This window comes from Entelurus aequoreus, linkage group LG17 (assembly GCF_033978785.1).
Source record: "Entelurus aequoreus isolate RoL-2023_Sb linkage group LG17, RoL_Eaeq_v1.1, whole genome shotgun sequence".
Taxonomy (NCBI): domain Eukaryota; kingdom Metazoa; phylum Chordata; class Actinopteri; order Syngnathiformes; family Syngnathidae; genus Entelurus; species Entelurus aequoreus.
In genome coordinates, this window is record NC_084747.1 from 49760068 (window position 1) to 49785067 (window position 25000).

The window sequence follows — 25000 nt, forward strand, 5'->3', positions numbered from 1 at the left end:
TATATCATGTATATATCAACATATATATATTTTATATATATATATATATATATATATATATATATATATATATATATATATATATATATATATATATATATATATATATATATATATATATATATACATATATATATATAATAGGGTTGCAACTAACGATTAATTTGATAATCGATTAATCTGTTGATTATTACTTCGATTAATCGATTAATAATTGGATAAAAGAGACAAACTACATTTCTATCCTTTCCAGTATTTTATTGAAAAAAAACAGCATACTGGCACCATACTTATTTTGATTATTGTTTCTCAGCTGTTTGTACATGTGGCAGTTTATAAATAAAGGTTTATAAAAATAAATAAAATTAATTTTAAAAAAATATATATATTGCCTCTGCGCATGCGCATAGCATAGATCCAACGAATCGATGACTAAATTAATCGCCAACTATATTTATAATCGATTTTAATCGATTTAATCAATTAGTTGTTGCAGCCCTTTTATATATATATATATATATATATATATATATATATATATATATATATATATATATATATATATATATATATATATATATATATATATATATATATATATATATATATATATATATATATACCCCGAAAGGGACAAGCGGTAAAAAATGGATGGATGGATTGTGTGCGTGTGTGTGTATATATATATACATATGTAAACACATATACACACAATATATGACAAAATTCCTAAGATCATTTTATTACTCATTATGAATTTGTCTGTCTTCGAGTTTGTCTATAAAATATAACACTGGGTCTGGAAAAATGTAATATTTAATGTTGTCCTATATTTGGGTAAATACAGTGCGTGTTTGCCTGCTTACCTGATGGTGAGAATCTGCCCGAAGTTGAGGTCGTAGTTGTTAACCTGAGCGATAAAGATGGCTGCCAGCGCTTCATACAGGGCAGTGCCGTCCATGTTTATTGTGGCGCCCACGGGCAGCACGAAACGGGTCACGCGCTTGTCCACTTTGTTGTTCTCCTCCAGGCATCTGAAGGTGATGGGCAACGTGGCAGAACTGGGACGGAGAAAAGATGACAAATGAACAAACACCGCGCAAAAGAGGGTTATTTCGTTTTAACGCACACACCTAGATGAGGTTCCCAGGGCGGTGATGAGGGCCTGCAGCAGCCCGCCGATAAAGACGAAGGGGTTCTTCCGGGTGATGATGAAGTAGAGCGTGGGTAGGACAATGACGGCGTGGACCAGCAGCCCGGAAATGACAGTCACTGTGTACATGCCAAGCTGGCTGCCCATTGATGAGATGTCGTCCATTTCCACTATTTTACCCGCAATCAGGAACAGGATACCAATGGGGGCATACCTAAAACGAGTCTGATATTCAGTATTTCTGCCTCTGATACTGTAGGGGGCACTGTGGGCATTTTCAGCCTTTTTCCATTCAACCTATTTTGGCAAAACAAACCACAGGATGGCAAATTGCTAACATGGAAAAAGACATTAAAAAAAGAGTATCACTAGCAAAGGTCGAAAAACAGTAACAGATCAAGCACAAAATCAGAAAGGAACAAAACACTTTGGCAACAGAAGATAATTAACTTGTGGTTAGAGTGTCCACCCTGAGATCGGTAGGTTGTGAGTTCAAACCCCGGCAGAGTCATACCAAAGACTATAAAAAATGGGACCCATTACCTCCCTGCTTGGCACTCAGCATCAAGGGTTGGAATTGGGGGTTGAATCACCAAAAATGATTCCCGGGCGCGGCCACCGCTGCTGCTCACTGCTCCCCTCACCTCCCAGGGGGTGAACGAGGGGATGGGTCAAATGCAGAGGACAAATTTCACCACACCTAGTGTGTGTGTGTGACTATCATTGGTACTTTAACTTTAACTTAACAAGGTAAAACTAAATAGAACTAACTAGAATACGCAATTTGAGTGAATGATGAAATGCTAACGGTTCAATTGTGTCAAGTACCAAGTTATGAGTCTTAAACATATGCATGCAACATTAGCTAAAAAAATTAGGATACTAAACATTTTCATGTGTGGAGTACTAAGTTATATGACTCTGAGGTGTTCAGCTATAAAATTGGATGAAAAAAAGTTTGCATGCTAACAGTTAGCTTGTGTCAAGTGCCAAGTTATAAGACTCTGAGGTGTTCAACATTGTTTAAAAAAACGAGTATGCCCAATGTCGGCATGCTAACATTAATCTATTATGTGAATTCTTGTCAGTGTTGTTATATATATATATTTATATACATACATACACATATATACACTTATATACATACATATATATATATATACACATATACATACATATATATATATACAGTATATATATACATATCTATACTGTATGTATATATATACATATATATGTACATATATGTATGTATATATATACATATATATACACATATATACACATTTATATATACATATATATACATACATATATATATACATATATACACATATATATACATACATATATATACATATATATATATATACATATACAGTACACATATATATATATATATATATATATATATATATATATATACATTTACAGTACATATATATATATATATATATATATATATATATATATATATATATATATATATATATATATATATATATATATATATATATATATATATATACACATATATACATATATATATATACATACATATATATACATATACAGTATACACATATATACATACATACATACATACATACATACATACATACATTATATATATATATATATATATATATATATATATATATATATATATATATATATATATATATATATATATATATATATATATATATATATATATATATATATATATATATACACTACCGTTCAAAAATTTGGGGTCACCCAAACAATTTTGTGGAATAGCCTTCATTTCTAAGAACAAGAATAGACTGTCGAGTTTCAGATGACAATTCTTTTTTTCTGGCCATTCTGAGCGTTTAATTGACCCCACAAATGTGATGCTCCAGAAACTCAATCTGCTCAAAGGAAGGTCAGTTTTGTAGCTTCTGTAACGAGCTAAACTGTTTTCAGATGTGTGAACATGACTGCACAAGGGTTTTCTAATCATCAATTAGCCTTCTGAGCCAATGAGCAAACACATTGTACCATTAGAACACTGGAGTGATAGTTGCTGGAAATGGGCCTCTATACACCTATGTAGATTTTGCACCAAAAACCAGACATTTGCAGCTAGAATAGTCATTTACCACATTAGCAATGTATAGAGTGTATTTTTTTAAAGTTAAGACTAGTTTAAAGTTATCTTCATTGAAAAGTACAGTGCTTTTCCTTCAAAAATAAGGACATTTCAATGTGACCCCAAACTTTTGAACGGTAGTGTATATATATATTATAAAAGTTTTACAAGTAGCACAGCTGCCTGCTTTCAGCACAATTCCTGATTAGGCTAAGTGAGAGAAATAACAATAATAACAGATTCCGTCCAGACATGATACAACTAGTGGTATGAGTGGGGGAGCAGCAGGTTCTAACTGACTGACAATCTCCATCACTCCTCAAGTGACAAGTAACATTCTTGGACCTACCACATGATTATGGCCACCAGCCTCAAGATGGCCTCGTTGAGACAGTCGAAAAAGTCCCTCAAAGGCTGGCCCTGCTCCTTCATGCTCCCGATGATGAAACCGAAGCCCATGGAGAACACCACCAATCCCAACGCGTTGACCCCATTGACCGACCCTGGCACCGGGATCATCTCCTCCCTGCTGATCAGCTGGCTCCCGTTGAGCGTGAACACGGAATCGTTCACCGTCACCTTGATGTGGACTACTCTCTTGGCGTACTGCGTCTTGAACTTTAAAACGAGAAAAAAAAGCGGCGTGTTAGACAGTGGAACCTTAACCATGCTAATGTAGCAGTGCAGTGGCAACTTAATGGCTTGCCATATATTCACAGTGTCTTGGTGATCCTCGGGATATGACTCTAGTGAAATGACTACATCTGTAAAGAAAAGCATATGAAACAAACAATTCCAAGTACAACACTTGCAAAGCTTCTTCTTCATTGATTACGGTGGCTGTACAGTACGGACACGGTACCGCACTACATTGCTTTTGCTTAGAGTTGCATCAGTGGACGTCAACTAGTCCAGGGGTGTCCAAAGTGCGGCCCGGGGGCCATTTGCGGCCCGCATGTCATTTTTTAACGGCCCCACGGCACATTTTAAAAATCCGATTGAAAAAAATTTTAAACAGAAAAGGTGGTATAAGAGACCAAACAGGTGAAATGTAAGAAGAAAATGTTGCAATGTTTACTCTAATAACACAAAGCTGCCATGCAGGCTGTTTCTTTCTTTAAAAAATAATAATGAATCAAAATCAATGTCATTATGAATTATTGACCTATTCAAGGCTCCAATTACATCACATTAAATATTTCTCTTTGAGATATTTTTTGGGGAAAATGTTGCATATTTTGTATTTGCAATATAAAAAACTGAGCTGTTTTTTTTTTTTTTTTTAAAGAAGGGCCTAAAACGAACAAACAAAAAACATAAACAACAATAAAACTTATAATTGACGGATAGATCTGAAGTTGATCTCGAGATTTTTGGGTTGAAAGTAAACAGTAAAAAAAATGTATAATATATTTTTTAACACTTTAATGAGTAGGACCCTTGTGCATCCCTAATCATTGTAGTGTGATTTGTTTTTAAGTGCCATTACTCAAAAAATAATAATGAATCAATGGTGTTATGAGCTATTGACCTTTTTAAGGCTCCGATTATTATATAATCTCAAATATTCCACTTAAAAAATGTATTGGGTGAAAATATTGCATATTTTGTGTTTTTTTCCATAAAAGACAGGGTTTTCTTTGACAAAAAGAGCATACAATTTAGATCTTTAAAAACGTTATATTGACAGATAGACCTAATGTTGATCTAGACCAGGGGTCACCAACGTGGTGCCCGCGGGCACCAGGTCGCCCGTAAGGACCAGATGAGTAGCCCGCTGGCCTGTTCTAAAAATAGCTCAAATAGCAGCACTTACCAGTGAGCTGCCTCTATTTTTTAAATTTTATTTATTTACTAGCAAGCTGGTCTCGCTTTGCCCGACATTTTTAATTCTAAGAGAGACAAAACTCAAATAGAATTTGAAAATCTAAGAAAATATTTTAAAGACTTGGTCTTCACTTGTTTAAATAAATTCATTAATTTTCTTACTTTGCTTCTTATAACTTTCAGAAAGACAATTTTAGAGAAAAAATACAACCTTAAAAATTATTTTAGGATTTTTAAACACATATACCTTTTTACCTTTTAAATTCCTTCCTCTTCTTTCCTGACAATTTAAATCAATGTTCAAGTACATTTTTTTTTTATTGTAAAGAATAATAAATACATTTTAATTTAATTCTTATTCTGGCAAATCTAGAAAATCTGTAGAATCAAATTGAAATCTTATTTCAAAGTCTTTTGAATTTCTTTTAAAATTTTTGTTCTGGAAAATCTAGAAGAAATAATGATTTGTCTTTGTTAGAAATATAGCTTGGTCCAATTTGTTATGTATTCTAACAAAGTGCAGATTGGATTTTAACCTACTTAAAACATGTCATCAAAATTCTAAAATTAATCTTAATCAGGAAAAATGACTAATGATGTTCCATAAATTCTTCTTTTAATTTTTTCAATATGATTCGAATTAGCTAGTTTTTCTCTTCTTTTTTTCGGTTGAATTTTGAATTTTAAAGAGTCGAAATTGAAGATAAACTATGTTTCAAAATTTATTTGTAATTTTTTTCGTGTTTTCTCCTCTTTTAAACCGTTCAGTTAAGCGTAAATATCCTTAATTATTAATAATAACATTGAGTTAAAGGTAAATTGAGCAAATTGGCTATTTCTGGCAATTTATTTAAATGTGTATCAAACTGGTAGCCCTTCGCATTAATTAATCAGTACCCAAAAAGTAGCTCTTGGTTGGTGACCCCTGATCTAGAGATTTAAAACGTGAATAATAATAAAAATAACAATACTGTGGAGGGGGGCGTGGCCTGAGGGCCTGCCGCGGAACGGGGTGTGCCAGGACCGGCCTCGAAGACAGCGACAGGTGAGTAGATGGCCCAGGTGGGCCTTGTTATCTAATCACCTGTCGCCTTTATTAGCAGCAGCCGGAATGAGACACGTAGTTGGAGTTGGAGGTGCAGGGGGAAAAGACATTGTGCTGGAAAGCAGAAGCCTATTGCTATTTATAAGAATAAAACAGTGTTGTATCCTGAATTCCGGGCTCTCCTGGTAGTGTGTGGTGGTCCGAAGAACCCACTAGAGGGCAACCTCTACAGACAAATTTTTTATTTTTTTTGGACCAAAACCCTTTGGGGTCCCCGGGATAAAGCCTGAGTGGAGGCCTAAATGTATATTTTTTTATACATATATTGTATTGGTTTTTAAAATAAAAAATATCAAAATGGCCCCCGCTTGCTTAGATTTTTCAGTGTGCGGCCCTCAGTGGAAAAAGTTTGGACACTCCTGAACTAGTCCCACTTGTTGATGAAGCAAACACATACGTCGCGACAAGGAACATTAGCTCCGCCCGCACAATAGCAAACAGTTAAGGTACAATTAATCAACAACGATTATTTCAGTCAAAATCACAAAAAAAAAAAAAGATGACATCGGCCAGTGTTGTCTAGTAACCATTTCACATAAATGATTCATAGTGTCACATAAAGAAGTGTCAGTAATAGGACATGAGTAAAAGGCAAGACAAGAAAAATAGTATTTCACTACTACTACTATTTCTACCACAACTGCTACTGCTGTTATGAGTATCGTTATTTACAATGTACTGTATTTAGAGTTACCTGTTTGGTGCAAGCCTCCACGAGGTTCGGAGGGAACATGTTCCTGCAAAACAGCAAACACTTGGATTAATTAATCCATGCGTATAATTTAAAAAAAAAAATGTTGGTGTGGGTGACGTGTTTAACTTTGGTTTGATTGTGGCCAAACATTTTCTATGATGGTGGGGAATATTAAATGATAAATGGTAGAGATGTCCGATTATGGCTTTTTTGCCGATATCCGATATTCCGATATTGTCCGACTCTTAATTACCGATTCCGATATTGTCATGTCTGTTTATGTTTTTGTTTTAGTCATGTTCGGTTTTGTTTTTGGACTCTTTGTGCACTCTTGTTTTGTCACCATAGCAACCCATTAGTTTTCACCTGTGATGTCACGCACCTGTCTCACGCTTTGCACTCGCACACCTGTCACCAATCATGTCACTGCTATTTAAGACTGTTTCTGCTGAATCGGCCTGGTGACATTATCCTTTCACACCATGCTTCTTCTGACACCCCTGCTACCTCGTTTTGTCTTCATGCTACCATAGTTCCATGCCAAGTAAGTTTTTGTTTATTGTTCATAGTTTCTGCCTTTGTGCAAGTTTTGTTTCATTAGTGTAATTTGTAGTGATGGGTTGATGAGGCCTCATGAAGCGTTTCGACACATTGCAAAACTGTATTGATACTGTGTCGATACTGTGTCACTAAATACTGACATCTGCTGGACATTAAAAATCCCTACAGGCAACCTATGGACCGACTCAACTGACACTGATTTTATGACCTAGTATATACAATAATATAAACAAAGTCATTGTATTTCATTTAGGATTATTTCATATCTTCATTTAAATAAAAATATGTTTTTATCTTTTTTAGATACAGTCAAATAATGTGAACATGTATCGTGACTAGGATGGTAGAAGGTGGGGATTGAACCCCAGTAACCAGCAACCCTCCGATTGCTGGCATGGCCACTCTACCAACTTCGCCACGCCGTCATTCCTGTGACTTTCTCTAGTAACAGTAGTGATGGGTCAGGCAACACAGATGCATCGGCGCATGCGTCGAGCTCATAGAGCGAAACCCTGTGCGTACCCCTTTTAGAAAGTCACGTGACCGATCATGAGCTGCTTTGGTCACGTGACCGATACGCGAACTGTATCGCACTGACGCCTCCTCTGTGCCCTGTGAGCAACGTTCCCTCTAAGGTGCACGCCTGCGCAATTGCACAGTGCTCAGGCGTTCTCTGCGCACACTGTGCGCCGCACAGCAAATATATGCCGCGCACCAAATCAAACCCATCTGAATTCTAAACAAAATAAAACATTTATTCTGTGTAATTTTGAAATGCAACTTTGAGTGACAGTGACAACAAGCGGCCCTAACGGTGTTCGTCAACAACACGCATTGCGCCGCTTCCTAATAAACACAGTTTGGCGCGCAGGTGTCAGTGCGATACAGTTCGTGTATCGGTCACGTGACCGGAACAGCTAATGAGCGGTCACGTGACCAGAACAGCTCATGATCGGTCACGTGACCAAAACAGCTCGTGTTCGGTCACGTGATTTTCTAAAAGCGATACGCGCACCGACACAGGGTATCGCTCTATGAGCTCGACGCATGCGCCGATGCATTGGTGTTGCCGGACCCATCACTAGTGCGCGCCTTTTGTTTGCTTCCTTTTTTGTAGTCTGTTAGTGTTTAAAATAAAAATATGTACTTACATTCACTACTTGTCCGCGCCAACTTTCCTTTGCATTCCGGGAAAACAAAACCCAAGGTCCACGTATTGACAGATATCAACCGATACCGATATATACAGTCGTGGAATTAACACATTATTATGCCTAATTTTGTTAGTAGTGAAGCTTCCCTCCCATGCACCTTCAACTGTAAAATAAATAAAAAAAGTGATGTCAACATAGATCACAGGTGTCAAACTCAAGGCCCGGGGGCCAAATCTGGCCCGCCACATTATTTTAAGTGGCCCGCGAAAGCCTGGAAACAATATGCATGAATAAAATGCTTAACATTTTCCTACTACCGTATTTTTCGGAGTATAAGTCTCACCTGCCGAAAATGCATAATAAAGAAGGAAAAAAACATATATAAGTCGCACTGGAGTATAAGTCGCATTTTTGGGGGAAATGTATTTGATAAAACCCAACACCAAGAATAGACATTTGAAAGGCAATTTAAAATAAATAAAGAATAGTGAACAACAGGCTGAATAAGTGTACGTTATATGATGCATAAATAACCAACTGAGAACGTGCCTGGTATGTTAACGTAACATATTATGGTAAGAGTCATTCAAATAACTATAACATATAGAACATGCTATACGTTTACCAAACAATCTGTCCCTCCTAATCGCTAAATCCCATGAAATCTTATACGTCTAGTCTCTTACGTGAATGAGCTAAATAATATTATTTGATATTTTACGCTAATGTGTTAATAATTTCACACATAAGTCGCTCCTGAGTATAAGTCGCACCCCCGGCCAAACTATGAAAAAAACTGCGACTTATAGTCCGAAAAATACGGTAAATATATTTGTTCTTTCCCTTTTGACATTAAAAACCGTGTACTGCATGCAATTGCATATCTTTTCAAATTCAATATTGTCAAAATCAAAATATTATATTATGTATTCCAAAAATATTTTTTGTTAAAATAAAGATAAATACTAGACTTAAATATCTGCTTGACTTATGATTTCAAAACAAATTATCAATCAAAAATGTGGACTGTAAAATTGACAATATATTTTACGGTTAAATTACGGTTAAATTCCGCCGACTGAGTTTTTTACATATCAACATTAGCACTGTTTTTTTCCATATACAGTAAGACACTAAAACATTGAAAAAAAAAAAAAAAAACACATTAAAACTAGAGATGTCCGATAATGGCTTTTTTGCCGATATCCGATATTGCCTGACTCTTAATTACCGATTCCGATATCAACCGATACCGATATATGCAGTCGTGGAATCAACACATTATTATGCCTGATTTTGTTGTGATGCCCCGCTGGATGCATTAAACAATGTAACAAGGTTTTCCAAAATAAATCAAGTTATGGGAAAAAAAAATGCCAACATGGCACTGCCATATTTATTATTGAAGTCACAAAGTGCATTATTTTTTTTTAACATTCCTCAAAAACAGCAGCTTGGAATTTGGGACATGCTCTCCCTGAGAGAGCATGAGGAGGTTGAGGTGGGCGGGGTTTGGGGGGGGCGGGGTTTTGGGAGGTAGGGGGTAGCGGTGGGTGTATATTGTAGCGTCCCGGAAGAGTTAGTGCTGCAAGGGGTTCTGGGTATTTGTTCTGTTGTGTTTATGTTGTGTTACGGTGCGGATGTTCTCCCGAAATGTGTTTGTCATTCTTGTTTGGTGTGGGTTCACAGTGTGGCGCATATTTGTAACAGTGTTGAAGTTGTTTATACGGCTACCCTCAGTGTGACCTGTATGGCTGTTGACCAAGAATGCTTTGCCTTCACTTGTGTGTGTGAAAATCCGTAGATATTATGTGAATGGGCCGGCACGCAAAGGCAGTGCCTTTAAGGTTTATTGGCGCTCTGTACTTCTCCCTACGTCCGTGTACCACTCCGTACAGCGGTGTTTTAAAAGTCATACATTTTACTTTTTGAAACCGATACCGATAATTTCCGATATTAGATTTTAAAGCATTTATCGGCCGATAATATCGGCAGTCCGATATTATAGGACATCTCTAATAAATGAGTTATACTTGTATAGCGCTTTTCTACCTTTAAGGTACTCAAAGCGCTTTGACACTATTTCCACATTCACCCATTCACACACACATTCACACACTGATGGCGGGAGCTGCCATGCAAGGCGCTAACCAGGACCCATCAGGAGCAAGGGTGAAGTGTCTTGCTCAAGGACACAACGGACGTGACTAGGATGGTAGAAGGTGGGGATTGAACCAAGAACCCTCAAGTTGCTTGCACGGCCAATCTCCCAACCGCACCACGCCGTCCCCGATTAAGTGTTTTAGTGTGGGCAACGGTCCATCCATCCATCCATCCATTTTCTACCGCTTGTCCCCTTCGGCTCAGTGGTTATCCATCCACTTTGTGTCCACAAAGTTTGTAAACAATCGGATGAAAGTTGCAGAAAAATTAAGGTTTTTTTCCCCAAGTTTTTTAACCTTTGACCCAGACTGTTACACTCTCAAAAAGGAGAGAACCTATGTGGTTGTGTTGATGTGTGTGCATGCAGGAACGGTACCTGATAAGGTCCAGGAAGGCATCAGCAGGGCTAACCTGCTCTATTGGCTGCTGCTTGGCGAACTCATCCTTGGAGCCTTTACCAGGGTGAATAACGAGCACCATGACAATGCCGATAAACACAGCAATCACCGTGGTGGTGGTGTAGTAGATCACCGCCCTCATGCCCATTTTGCCCGAAGCACTGCTGTCCAGAGCGGCCATTCCTAAAGCAGAAGAATACCAGGCGTTTATTATTTGTTGATTACTGAACAGTTCTTTAATTTTCTCTCGTTTCCTTTGAAACACAACTGTAATCTGCTTTACAGATGCCATGTCTGAGCCAAAGGTGGTGTGGTAAAGACTTTCAATATCCGAAAGTAAAGGTAAATCACACAAACACACTCATAATGGGAACAAATGTCATCCGTTTGTTTTAATTGTATTTAAAATGTAATTTAATTCAAAATTAATAAATATACGTTTTATGGAAACAATTTTTTTTTTTTTAATGACTTTGAGTCAAGAAATTGTTTTATTATTTTTTACATTTGATTTATTGAATAAAAAAATAAAAGGGTAAATGTTTTAATAAAAACAAGTTACAATTTTTTATTTAAAAAATTAAAAAAAAATTAATATAAAATTAGAAAGCATATTTTATAAATTATATAGATATGAATATCATTTTCCAAAAATTTTATAATAAATAAGTTTAATTTTTTAAATTTATATATATATATATATATATATATATATATATATAAACTTATTATTACATTTTTTGAAAATTATATTCATAATATCTATATAATTTATCAAATATGCTTATTAATTTGTATTTAATTTTTTTAATAAAAAAATGTCACATGTTTTTATTAAAACATTTACCCTTTTATTTTTTTATTCAATAAATCAAATGTAAAAATGTAATAAAACAATTTCTTGACTCAAAGTCATTAAAATATATATATATATATATATATATATATATATATATATATATATATATATATATATATATATATATATATATATATATATATATATATATATATATATATGAATAAAATGGATTTACAAAATTAAGGTAAATGTTTTTAATAAAAAAGTAAAGCAGGTTTTAACCAAAAACATTTATTAAAAATAAACATACAATTAAATACATATTATATAAATTATATAAATATTAAGATTATATTTAAAAAAATGTTATAATAAAACGTTTTATTTGTTTACTTAAACATATGTATATATATATATATAATGCATATATATATATATATATATATATATATATATATATATATATATATATATATATATATATATATATATATATATATATATAAAATGCATATATATATATATATATATATATATATATATATATATACTGCATATATATAAACATATATACACAAACATATATATGTGTGTGTGTGTATGTATATATATATATATATATATATATATATATATATATATATATATATATATATATATAATATGTTTTATTTAATTTATTTATTTTAATATAGATAAAAATGAATTTTAGGAGTTTATTTGAGGAGAAGAGCTTGTTTGAATTTTTTACTGTTTTAATTATTTTCAAAATCATACAAATCCTACTTTTTACAATGAGGTTTTTATTTGAGGGGAGGAGTTAGTGATTAGGATGGAATTTAGTTGTCTTACTTTATATGTCTAAATGAAATAATGTTGACCAAATGCTTATTGCATTTGCAACAGCAAATTCCTTTCTTCAAAATCATTATGGGCTTTAAGAATTGACCAAATGACCTATTCTACTAATTACATTCAAAATGCTGTGTCTGCTTGCCATTAGAGTTTCTGCAAAAAAAGACGTCCTTTAGAGGGCGCTGCAGAACATCAACGGTGCTGACAGAGCAGACGTCTGGTCTCATATTTTGAGCAACAAACTTTATCAATCCGTATTCCGCTCACATGATTATTCCTAAAATGTCCGTATTTGCCTGCTAATACAACAACAACGTCAACAAAGGCGTTTGAGAGGGTGTCCTCCAGCATTGTGGCAGCCTGTTAATTATTAACACAGATGTATTTGGAAATGCAAAGCAGACAAACTGCCTCTGCCTACACATGTAAATAAAACAGTAGTGTCCCAGCGAGCATACATACAATAATCCTGGGAAAAGGTGCTGTAATCATGCACCCATTCACATAATCTGTACAACTATCTACAAGAACAAAGCACGGTGGGAAACATAATCCCGCTTTGACCTTCCCTGGCGGGTAAACAACACCTACTGGACAGCACCCAGGGAAAGATCTTATTCACTTTACTTATTGTATGTTTTAAGTCGCACACATAGTAAGGAGACCCCGTGAAAACATATCAGACAGCCCGAACAAGTCTCTTTATTCTTCTTTTATTTTGACATTCATGCAACCATGGAGCCATGTCTGACTGCTTTGACTGGTGCCAGTTGAAGATTAACAGCATGGCCTTGACTTATGATTCGAGCCAACGGCATGCCAGGCTTCAAACATGTGTAGGCATCAGGAATAAAAATTTGCATATAGGGTTAAAACGAAGCACTTAAAAGCACAACACGATTTAGAATATGTCTACAGTGATGGCAACATTGATATACGGGGCTGCAAGTTAAGTGGGTTCATATTAGACTGCTTTCTGACAAGTGATGGTGAATTGGCAAAATGTAATGACCACCACAGAGCTACACTGCAAAAACTCAAATCTAAGTAAGATTAAATACCTCAAATAAGGGTGATATTTGCTTATTTTCTGTCTGATAAGATAATTCTTCCCACTAAGCAGATTTTATGTTAGAGTGTTTTACTTGCTTTAAGGGTTTTGGTCCTAAATCAGTGGTTCTTAACCTTGTTGGAGGTACCGAGCCCCACCAGTTTCATATGCGCATTCACCGAACCCTTCTTTAGTGAAGGTTCTTTTTTTCAAATTCAAGACAAAGTTATATGTTTTTGGTAACACTTTATTATGGGGAACATATTCTAAGTAACAAAGACTTAATTTAGAGTTATTTGGACACTAGGGTAACATATTCTAAGTAATAAAGACTTAATTTAGAGTTATTTGGTTAGGGTTAGGGCAGGGGTCGGCAACCCAAAATGTTGAAAGAGCCATATTGGAGCAAAAATACAAAAACAAATCTGTCTGGAGCCGCAAAAAATTAAAAGCCATATTGTGTCATGAGTTATGAATTGAATTAAGATGACTTAAAGGAAACTAAATGAGCTGAAATATAGCTACAAATGAGGCATAATGATGCAATATATACATATAGCTAGCCTAAATAGCATGTTAGCATCGATAAGCTTGCAGTCATGCAGTGACCAAATATGTCTGATTAGCACTCCACACAAGTCAATAACATCAACAAAACTCACCTTTGTGCATTCAGGCACAACGTTAAAAGTTTGGTGGACAAAATGAGACAGAAAAAGAAGTGGCATAAAACACGTCCTAGAAAGTCGGAGAAAGTTATACTTGTAAACAAACTATACGGTGAGTTCAAGGACCACCAAAATTAGTAGGACAAAAAGGCGCTCGGCAAATACTCAAATCAGTGAAGCATGTTTAATATAAACAGTGTGTTTTATAACAATTAGGGAGGTTTGCGTCATGTTTGTCCTCCTACGAAAACCATATTAAAACAAAAACTTTTTTTTTCCCCTCATCTTTTTCCATTTTTCATACATTTTTTAAAAAGCTCCAGAGAGCCACTAGGGCGGCGCTAAAGAGCCGCATGCGGCTCTAGAGCCGCGGGTTGCCGACCCCTGGGTTAGGGTTATAATAAGGCCATGCCGAATAAGGCATTAATAAGTACTTACCGGTAATAATGACTAGTTAAGAGCCAATATGTTACTAATTTGCATGTTAATAAGCAACTAATTAATGGTGAATATGTTCCCTATACTAAAGTGTTACCATGTTTTTTTACTGGTGCATAAAATGAACCGTGCATGAACATCACCTTGTTCAAACAACAAAACCAACACAGTGCATAAACTCACAACAAATTACACACCTGCAAACTAGTCAGCTGTTGCCGTATCCGTAATACGCCGATAGGGAGAAGTTTGTATTGACACGATGAGTCGGGTGTGTTTTGACCTCCGCCGAACCCCTGAGGCCGACTCACCGAACCCCTAGGGTTCGATCGAACCCAGGTTAAGAACCACTGTCCTAAATGATCTCAGTAAGATATTACAGCTTGTTGCTGAGATTTGATGACCTATATTGAGTAAAACATGCTTGAAACTAGAATATCAACTGTTGCAAAGCTGTGTCATCAACAATCACAAGTATAAAACTACTTTTTGAAAGTAATAATTTCTTATTTCAAGCATGAAAAAAAAAATCATGACTTTGACACAATTGTGTCTCATAATTAAAACAGATGACAGCCAAATGGACTTTGCTGTTTTATTTTCAATGAAACAATAGAAAATACGTATTCATGTAGTAGTACAGTTGTTATTAGTGAGAATATACTTATTTTAAGGTATTTTTGGGTTCATTGAGGTTAGCTAATTTTACTTGTTTTGGAAAGTCTTGACAAGCCAAATTTTCTTGTTCTATTGGCAGATAATTTTGCTTAGTTCAAATAAAATACCCCTAATTTTTGTATTTTTTGTTCTTGTTTTTGAACACTGAATTTTTGCAGTGTAAGGAGGGATTTTTTTTTTTTAACACACGTCTATGTCCTCAGTGCAATACGGCTAACACAACGATAGAGGAAAGGAGATGAATGAATGTGAAAGGTTGACCCTGGAGCAGACTGGACTGGACTGGACAGGACTGCGGTAAATGAATTTCCGCAAAGTTATAAATTGAATATTTTCAAAGCTAGAGCATAAAAAGGTTTACTACACAGGTTTTATCCGGCCCATGGGATGAGTTTGCTAAGTATAAAAATGAGCCGAAATTTTTGAATGAAAGAAACTGCTGTTCTAAATGTGTCCTCTAGATGTCGCAATAGCAATTCTTTGTATCTTTGTAGATGAGGCTACATATGTAAAAAAAAATATATAAACCACATGATGTGTCGAGGAAAATGAGCAAACTACATAAATAACATCCTGTCATTTGATTTTGTTATTATTTTTTTTATCTTGATAGATTTAAAATGAACACCAATGAGTTGACTGATGAACATTATCACATCATTTATTCATAAAGTATGAATAACGACAAATAAAGGTAGAATACTATTAACCGCAACATGTAAGTGTACAAAAAACCCAACAACATTATGATTTGTACAATTTCAGAATGTGCTTTAAAGACAGAAATCACTTAAAAAAATAATGGATATAGCGTGTCACCAACTTGATGAAGCATTTTGAGGGTATCACTGCAAGTCTGCATCATACTGGAGCAGAATGAGTCTAACGGCAGTCAAGAAAAGCCGCTGATGGTGTGTTTGACGCAGAAGCAGCTGCAAGGAGATACCGTAGAAGTCCACTCTCCAAGTTAGATGCTATGCATTATTACATTACTTCATAAAACATATAGTTGTTGGTAAAGTGGTACATTTTATTGTATTATTATATATTGTATAAGCCTGCTCAGTGGCCTTGTGGTTAGAGTGTCCGCCCTGAGATCGGTAGGTCGTGAGTTCAAACCCCGGCCGAGTCATACCAAAGACTATAAAAATGGGACCCATTGGAATTGGGGGTTAAATCACCAAAATGATTCCAGAGTGCGGCCACCGCTGCTGCTCACTGCTCCCCTCACCTCCCAGGGGGTGTAACAAGGGGATGGGTCAAATGCAGAGGGTAATTTCACCACACCTAGTGTGTGTGTGACTATCAGTGGTACTTTAACTTGAACTTTTATTGTTTTTCATAATATTTTTTTTTTTTTAAGGCATGTCAGATGTAACAATTGCGCTATTTTAGCGGGGGACAGCCCCAATTAAATCGATTTCCTTTCAATGGGCAACGTTGATTCGAGATACACGTGTTTTGAGTTAAGAGTTCAGTCACAGTACCAATTAAGCTTGTAAGTTGAGGCTCGATTGTAAGGGATTGAAGAAATGTAATAAAGAAATGTGACCATATCACACCAATTCTCAAAATCCCTTCACTGGCTTCCTGTTCCACTCAGGATTGAATACCAAGTCTCCCTACTAACCCACCAGTGCCTCCATGGAAATGCCCCCCTCTACCTCAAAGAACTACTCACCCCCAAATCCTCCACGCGACACCTCCACTCCGGACAGGCTAACCTCCTCCAACCTCCGAGGACAAAGCTACAAACAATGGGAACTGGAACGCTCTCCCTGACCACCTGAGGGCACCACAGACTGTGGATGCTTTTAAAAAAGGCTTAAAAACCCTTCTTTATAAAAAAGCCTTTTTTTTTTAGATATATGCATACTAGTTCTAGCTATTTGGCTGTTCTAGTTTTTATTTTTATTTTGTATTATCTTTTTATTTTAATTTTTTTAATACACTGCAGCACTTTGAGGTTGTTTATGTCATACCGGGAGGGGGGTTTTCGCAACTTACTGCGAGGATTGTTCTCCCAGGAAGCAAACAGACTTTTCCGGACAAGGCGTGAAGGTAGGAACATATTTATTAATTAATAAATCCTACACAGGACAAAAGTCAGGAACTAAAACAAAAGGAAAGCGTGCCGATTGCTCGAGAGGCTAAGGGACATAAAACTTCAAGCAGGAAACATACGCCAACACTTAGCCTGAACTATGGACATGAAACAAACAAAACTTACTGTGGCAAGAAACAAGCAGCATGAACTAAGCATGACACAAGTAGCATGAACTATGGTATCTCAGAGAAAACAAGCGATGACGCCAGGCCGACTGACAGACAAAGACAGGCTTAAATATTGGTCTCTTGATTAGAGACAGGTGTGTCCCGAACGCAAGAGGAAGGTGCAAATCATAAGTCGTCATGGAAACTAAAACAAACAAGGGTGCACAAAAACAGGAACTATGGAGTCTTAAAACTAACAGAAAATAACAGACCAGACCACAGATCATGACAGTTTACTCAATGTAAAGTGCTTTTTACAAATAAAATCTATTATTATTATTATTACAGTAGCCAAATGCCCATCCCCAAGATAAAAGATGATGTCATTCAGTCAAAAAAAAAAACATGAAACCAGGTTTTACGCCCTTCCTACCTCCAGCCAAATATGTCCCAGTGCTGACCTTCTTTTTACCCGCCGTCTATAGTTGTGACGGCACTAAATAGACCGTGGCGGGCAGGAATAATGGTGGCGGAACAAAACAAAAAAAAGAAACAGTGACACTGAGCCTTTGGAGCAGATTCAGGAAGAGACGGCCAGCAGCTTGAAAGGCCAACAACAGTGGCGTTGTATTTTCCAAGTGTCACCTCCCATTATGGCCATTATCTTCATTCAGAGCAGGAGCAGGCTTTGTGGGATGGAGATTTATGTGTTCTTTTCATCATACGTGGCACTGTTGTACAGCAAAGTGTGTGTCTGTGTGTTAGAATAGAGGCTAACACTGCAAAAAGTCAGTGTTCAAAAACAAGAAAAAATGAATAAAAAAATTAGGGGCATTTTACTTGAACTAATTAAAATTATCTGCCAATAGAACGAGAAAATTTGGCTTGTCAAGACTTTCCAAAACAAGTCAAATTAGCTAACCTCAATGAACCCAAAAGTACCTTAAAATAAGTATTTTCTCACTAATAACAAGTGCACTTTTCTTGATAGAAAAAACAAATATGAGACCTTTTTTCTCATTATGTTGAAAAATATTCTTAAAGGCCTACTGAAACCCACAACTACCGACCACGCAGTCTGATAGTTTATATATCAATGATGAAATCTTAACATTGCAACACATGCCAATACGGCCGGGTTAACTTATAAAGTGCAATTTTAAATTTCCCGGGAAACTTCCGGTTGAAAACGTCTATGTATGATGACGTATGCGCGTGACGTCAATGGTTGAAAAGGAAGTATTGGGACACATTGTATCTCAATACAAACAGCTCTGTTTTCATCGCAAAATTCCACAGTATTCTGGACATCTGTGTTGGTGAATCTTTTGCAATTTGTTCAATTAACAATGGAGACTGCAAAGAAGAAAGCTGTAGGTGGGATCGGTGTATTAGCGGCTGGCTGCAGCAACACAACCAGGAGGACTTTGAGTTGGATAGCAGACGCGCTACCGTGACTACAGCTTTGGCTTCCAAACATTTGATCGCTTGCCCGTACGTGCGTGTCGCTATGTGCATGTCACGTACGTAACTTTGGGGAAATATATGTTTCTTGCCGACTCTGATGGAGGCCGGGGTGTCGTCGAAAGCTACATTGCGCGCCGCTGTCCTCACCTTAACTTCCTCCGTCTCCGGGCCGCCGACCGCGTCGAGGATCGGGTGAAGTCCTTCGTCGCACCGTCGATCGCTGGAACGCAGGTGAGCACGGGTGTTGATGAGCAGATGAGGGCTGGTGTAGTTGCAGTTAAGCACGATGCTATCACGTTAGCTCCGTAGCTAAAGTGCTTCGCCGATGTATTGTCGTGGAGATAAAAGTCACTGTGAATGTCCATTTCGCGTTCTCGACTCTCATTTTCAAGAGGATATAGTATCCGAGGTGGTTTAAAATACAAATCCGTGATCCACAATAGAAAAAGGAGAAAGTGTGGAATCCAATGAGCCAGCTTGTACCTAAGTTACGGTCGGAGTAAAAAAAAGATGCGTCCTGCACTGCACTCTAGTCCTTCACTCTCACGTTCCTCATCCACGAATCTTTCATCCTGGCTCAAATTAATGGGGTAATCGTCGCTTTCTCGGTCCGAATCGCTCTCGCTGCTGGCGTAAACAATGGGGAAATGTGAGGAGCCTTTCAACCTGCGACGTCACGCTACTTCCGGTACAGGCAAGGCTTTTTTTATCAGCGACCAAAAGTTGCGAACTGTATCGTCGATGTTCTCTACTAAATCCTTTCAGCAAAAATATGGCAATATCGCGAAATGATCAAGTATGACACATAAAATGGATCTGCTATCCCCGTCTAAATAAAAAAAAATTCATTTCAGTAGGCCTTTAAATGAAGTAAATGCTAGTCGGGTGGGCAATTAATTTTCACCGGGGGCCGCATAAGCAACCCGAGCACTGCTGGAGGGCCACACGACAATATTTCAATTACATTTTGCTCAATATTATTTTTGATATACCGTAAGATAAATAATAATGATGATAATAATAATAATAATTAATAATAATAATAATTTAATTTAACCTAACTTAACTTTATACAAAAGCAGATTGCTTTTGATGGTCACTTTATCCTGCATTATCCAACATTTTTCCCCATCAGATTTGGACAACCATCTGTTGTTAAAAATAGTTTTTAATCATATTTATTTTATATTGTTTTTTATATTGGTTTTATATGTAATTGTTTTTTCTTTTTATTCAGTCATTGGTGGAGCTAAGGATAATATTTGAATATTGTTTGTAATATTGTTGTGCAGCACTTTGGAAACATTTTGTTGTTTAAATGTGCTATATAAATAAAGTGGATTGGATTGTCACACCTGCCAGCGTGTCCCAACACGCATTTACCTCTGTGAACAAGTCATTACCTGTGGTTGTCTCTTTAATTGACTGCATCAGAGCTCTCATCCAAAGTTAGCGAAAAACAGTCCAAGTCTCCGGGCATTATCAGCGCAACAAAGTCCAATAAGCACTCCTTAATAAACTCTCCGTCAGAAAACGCCTTACTTTTTCTGGCGCTTTTGTGAGAAATGACGAAACTTGTCCTGACGGCTGCATCTCTGGGGGTGTGAAATATGGCACAAAGTCCTTGTTGGGTTTGCAGTTTTACCATCAACGCATCGGCCTCCCTTGCGCGCGCTTCATCAGACACATCCCGGTATTTTCCCTCGTGTTTCTTCGTGTAGTGGCGATTAAAATGATATTTAAACACAGCAACCTGTGTACCACACATTAAGCACACGGCTTTACCATTAATTTATGTAAAGAAATACTTGGCAGTCCATCTCTTGTTGGAAACACGCCATTCCTCATCAACTTTTCTTTTTTTAGCGTCTCATCACTTGTCTCTATGCACCTTCACTCACAGGTTCCCCCCGGACATACGGCATAAATAACACATTTCAAAATAAAAGCAGCACAGTTGTATTGCGCGCACGACATAGATGTTTTTTAAACTTTATTTTGTAATTTGTAATTGCGCCGTTCAATTCACTCACAATCGCACACGCGCATACGTCCACACGGAAGTAATACAAATAACGCTTTTCAAAACAAAAGCAGCACCGTTGTATTGCACACTCGACATAGATACTTTTTTAAATTTATTTTGTAATTTATGATTGGCCTCACGCGGGCCGGACAGGGATGCGCAAAGGGCCGGATGCGGCCCGCGGGCCGTACAATGCCCAGGTCTGTGCTAGTGCCATTATCTTGACATGATGATATGCGCTCGGCATTACATTTCTTGCATTTTCCCATCGATAAAATGACATCATCGCGCCAAGTGCGTGCTCTTTCAGTGAATCAGTGCGCAAGGAATATATATATATATATATATATATATATATATATATATATATATATATATATATATATATATATATATATATATATATATATATATATATATATATATATATTTTTTTTTTTTTTTTTTTTATTTTTTTTTTTAATTTTTTTTTTTTTTTTAAATTTATTTTATTTTATTTTTTACTTTTTTAAATTTATTTTTTTATTTTTTACAGCCCAGCCCCCGACCAAATTTTTTTTATTGTAATTTTGAAGAATTTATCTGAATGTGCATGGACTATTTCTGTTCAAAATTAATTGAAATATTAAATGTTTCAATATTAACTGTCAGTTTACTGTACTGTGCCAACTGTACTACTATATGAGTACATATTTTCTATTGTTTCATTGAAAATAAAACCGCAAAGTCCATTCGGCTGTCATCTGTTTTAATTATGAGACAAAATTGAGTCAAAGTCATGATTTTTTATTTCATGCTTGAAATAAGAAATGATTACTTTTAAAAAAGTAGTTTTATACTTGTGAGTGTTGATGACACAGCTTTGCATCAGTTGATATTCTAGTTTCAAGCATGTTTTACTCAATATAGGTCATCAAATCTCAGCAACAAGCTGTAATATCTTATTGAGATCATTTAGGACCAAAACCCTTAAAACAAGTAAAACACTAACATAAAATCTGCTTAGTGAGAAGAATTATCTTATCAGACAGAAAATAAGCAAATATCACCCTTATTTGAGATATTTCATCTTACTTAGATTTCAGTTTTTGCAGTGTACCTACTGTCCCTGCTTTGTCTCCACATGCCTACAACTCTTTTTCATCTTCCCCTTCTCCGAGCCTCATCCTCCGCAACATTCACTTCCTCTCCTTCACTGCTCCCCTTTATCCCGTTTCTCCTCTTACTCCTTTTCTGACAACCCTGGGAAAACTTGTTGACTTAGACTGGTCCACACACGCACACAGAAGCACGCGCGCGCGCACACCCGTCGCCAGGGCGACGACGTACGCAGCCTCACCAATTCCATCCATTGAAGAGAATGAAAGAAGCGAGGTTAAAGGAGAGCCACTTTCTTTCTAGTTTTAGTGGAAGCGGTGGGAGGTGTACAAATACAAATGCAAGCCCTTCATTAGAGAGGGGGAACTAGAAGGGGGCACAAGAAGCCCTCGTGGTGGTCCTAGTAACCCAAATCTTCATTCATGCTCAACTCCGCCAGAGGTTCTCAGACCTTGTCACCACAAACCCCAAATTACAAGCTGTGTTGAGATCATAGACCTATGACAAAGTGTAATTATTGTAATTACTCCCTAAAACTTTCTCTCCCAAGTAAGGATGGGTACCAAATTAGACTTAGACAAACTTTATTGATCCACAAGGGAAATTGTTCCACACAGTAGCTCAGTTTCAAAGGATGGAAAAGGGTAAAGGTGGAAAGGATAATGCAAGTATTAAGTAGACTAAAAATGTACCATAGTAGCAATATAAAATATAACTGTGGAGGGGGGCGTGGTCTGCGTACCTGCAGCGAAGCGGGGTGTGCCAGGACCGGCTTCGAGATCAGCGACAGGTGCGTGGATGGCCCACCAGGGCCTGGTTATCTAATCACCTGTCGCTCTGTTAAAAGGCAGCAGCCGGAAGGAGAGAGTTGTTGGAGCTGGAGTAAGAGCGAGAGCGAGCCTGAGACGGACACAAAAACAATTGCTGGAAAGCAAGAGACAGACTTTATTGAAAAATAAAAATGCCATGTCACTGCTTGGTGGTCCAAAGAACCCCCTGGAGGCCAACGTTCACAATAACATATATGTAATATTTACATATTATATATGCAGTATATAATATATACTGATATATACTATATATAATATATATATATATATATATATATATATATATATATATATATATATATATATATATATATATATATATATATATATATATATATATATATATATATATATATATATATATATAAATAATAGAAATATAATATTTATAATAATATAATAAAGGGACAAGCGATAAAAAAAATGGATGGATGGATAATAAATAATATAAATCGGGTACTTTTAGGTGATATCAGCGCCTCCAAATTTGATAAGGAAAACTAGAACTGAGATGCACGTTACAATCAAACAGCTAGTGTGAATAAGTGCAATACTTACAGTATTAACATTTTTTTAGGACACAACAACAGACTAGATTTAGCAAAGACTGAACTGACTAGCTGACACATTTTATTATCAAAAACCATTGATATTTATTAACATACACAAAAGTACCAAAAATCAGTACTGTTGAGCACCGGTATCGAGTCCCAGGTACTGGGAAATTGCACCGTATCGGTTCAAATGGTAATGGTACCCATCCCTAGTCCCAAGCTACATTTGACTATTTTATCATTTTGTACAGTTTCTGCTTTTACTTAAGGCTACATATAATAGTTGATGGGGGAATTTTAATACATTTAGTACATTAAAGATGATTCAAACTTTAATGATGATTTTGGAGTGCATGAGAAAGTAGTTCTCTTTGAGCACATAGTCATTCATTAACAAATACATTATTACTACAACAAGGCAGCAGCAGAACCAATATTGACATAGTGGTAAGGAAAAATTGCTGAGTCAGCATTGATATCGCTTTTTTTTGCTTTTGTAGACCACACACCTGGTAAGTATCTGAGAATAATGGGATCGGATTGGGGCGCTGGTGTTTGCCTTTTGTAACTGATCGGCGATCTCCACCGCTGTTCAAAAGGGATGCACGCCCAGGGGGACAGAATCCCATTTCCAGAATAGACGTTGCATGAACTCCAGGTGTGTGCGTGTCTTGACAGAACACCGGCTGGAATTTGGGGAGCAAGCTGAAGCGCATGCATCGTCAGTCTATCTACCTAAGATACTAATCCTCACCGCCATATACTAAGTTTCTTCTAAGTATCATTATCACTGGAGGACTAGAGGAAAATAAATGGTTAAGTGTTAGAATAATTGTTTCTAAGTTATCACAAAAACTTTGTGTTGAAATGAGTTCCCAGCGAGAAGACCAAAAGCTGTCTTTGAAACCTACCAAGAAGAAGGCTTGTAAAACTCCACTGTGTAAGGGGGAAAGCAACATGAAGGGTTTTCTGTTTTCTTTCATGTATGGTAATCAACAGAAATATATTGTTTTAACCCAAGGACTGCAAAGCGGAGAGAAGGCAGGATCTGCCCAATTTCCAGACGACCTCTTTTTGAACCTCCTTTTTGCGAACCTCTTTTTGAACTGTTTTACGCACCTCTTTTTTGAACTGACCTTTTCTGTGAA

The 25000-nt window shown here is 36.4% G+C and overlaps 1 protein-coding gene across 3 annotated transcripts in view; it reads right to left on the reverse strand.

Moving 5' to 3' along the window:
• Positions 1-25000, reverse strand: part of slc1a3a (solute carrier family 1 member 3a) — a 59477-nt gene that overhangs the window by 7152 nt on the left and 27325 nt on the right. Inside the window, exons 4-8 of one of the 3 annotated variants that reach the window (XM_062025849.1) lie at positions 11150-11354; positions 6896-6938; positions 3619-3887; positions 1134-1367; positions 867-1061 (exon numbers count right to left, since the gene is read on the reverse strand). In XM_062025849.1, the coding sequence (XP_061881833.1) occupies positions 867-1061; positions 1134-1367; positions 3619-3887; positions 6896-6938; positions 11150-11354 (946 nt within the window). Of the gene's footprint in view, positions 1-866; positions 1062-1133; positions 1368-3618; positions 4034-6895; positions 6939-11149; positions 11355-25000 lie in introns of those variants that run through there. The other 2 variants (XM_062025851.1, XM_062025850.1) reach the window with 2 other exon arrangements.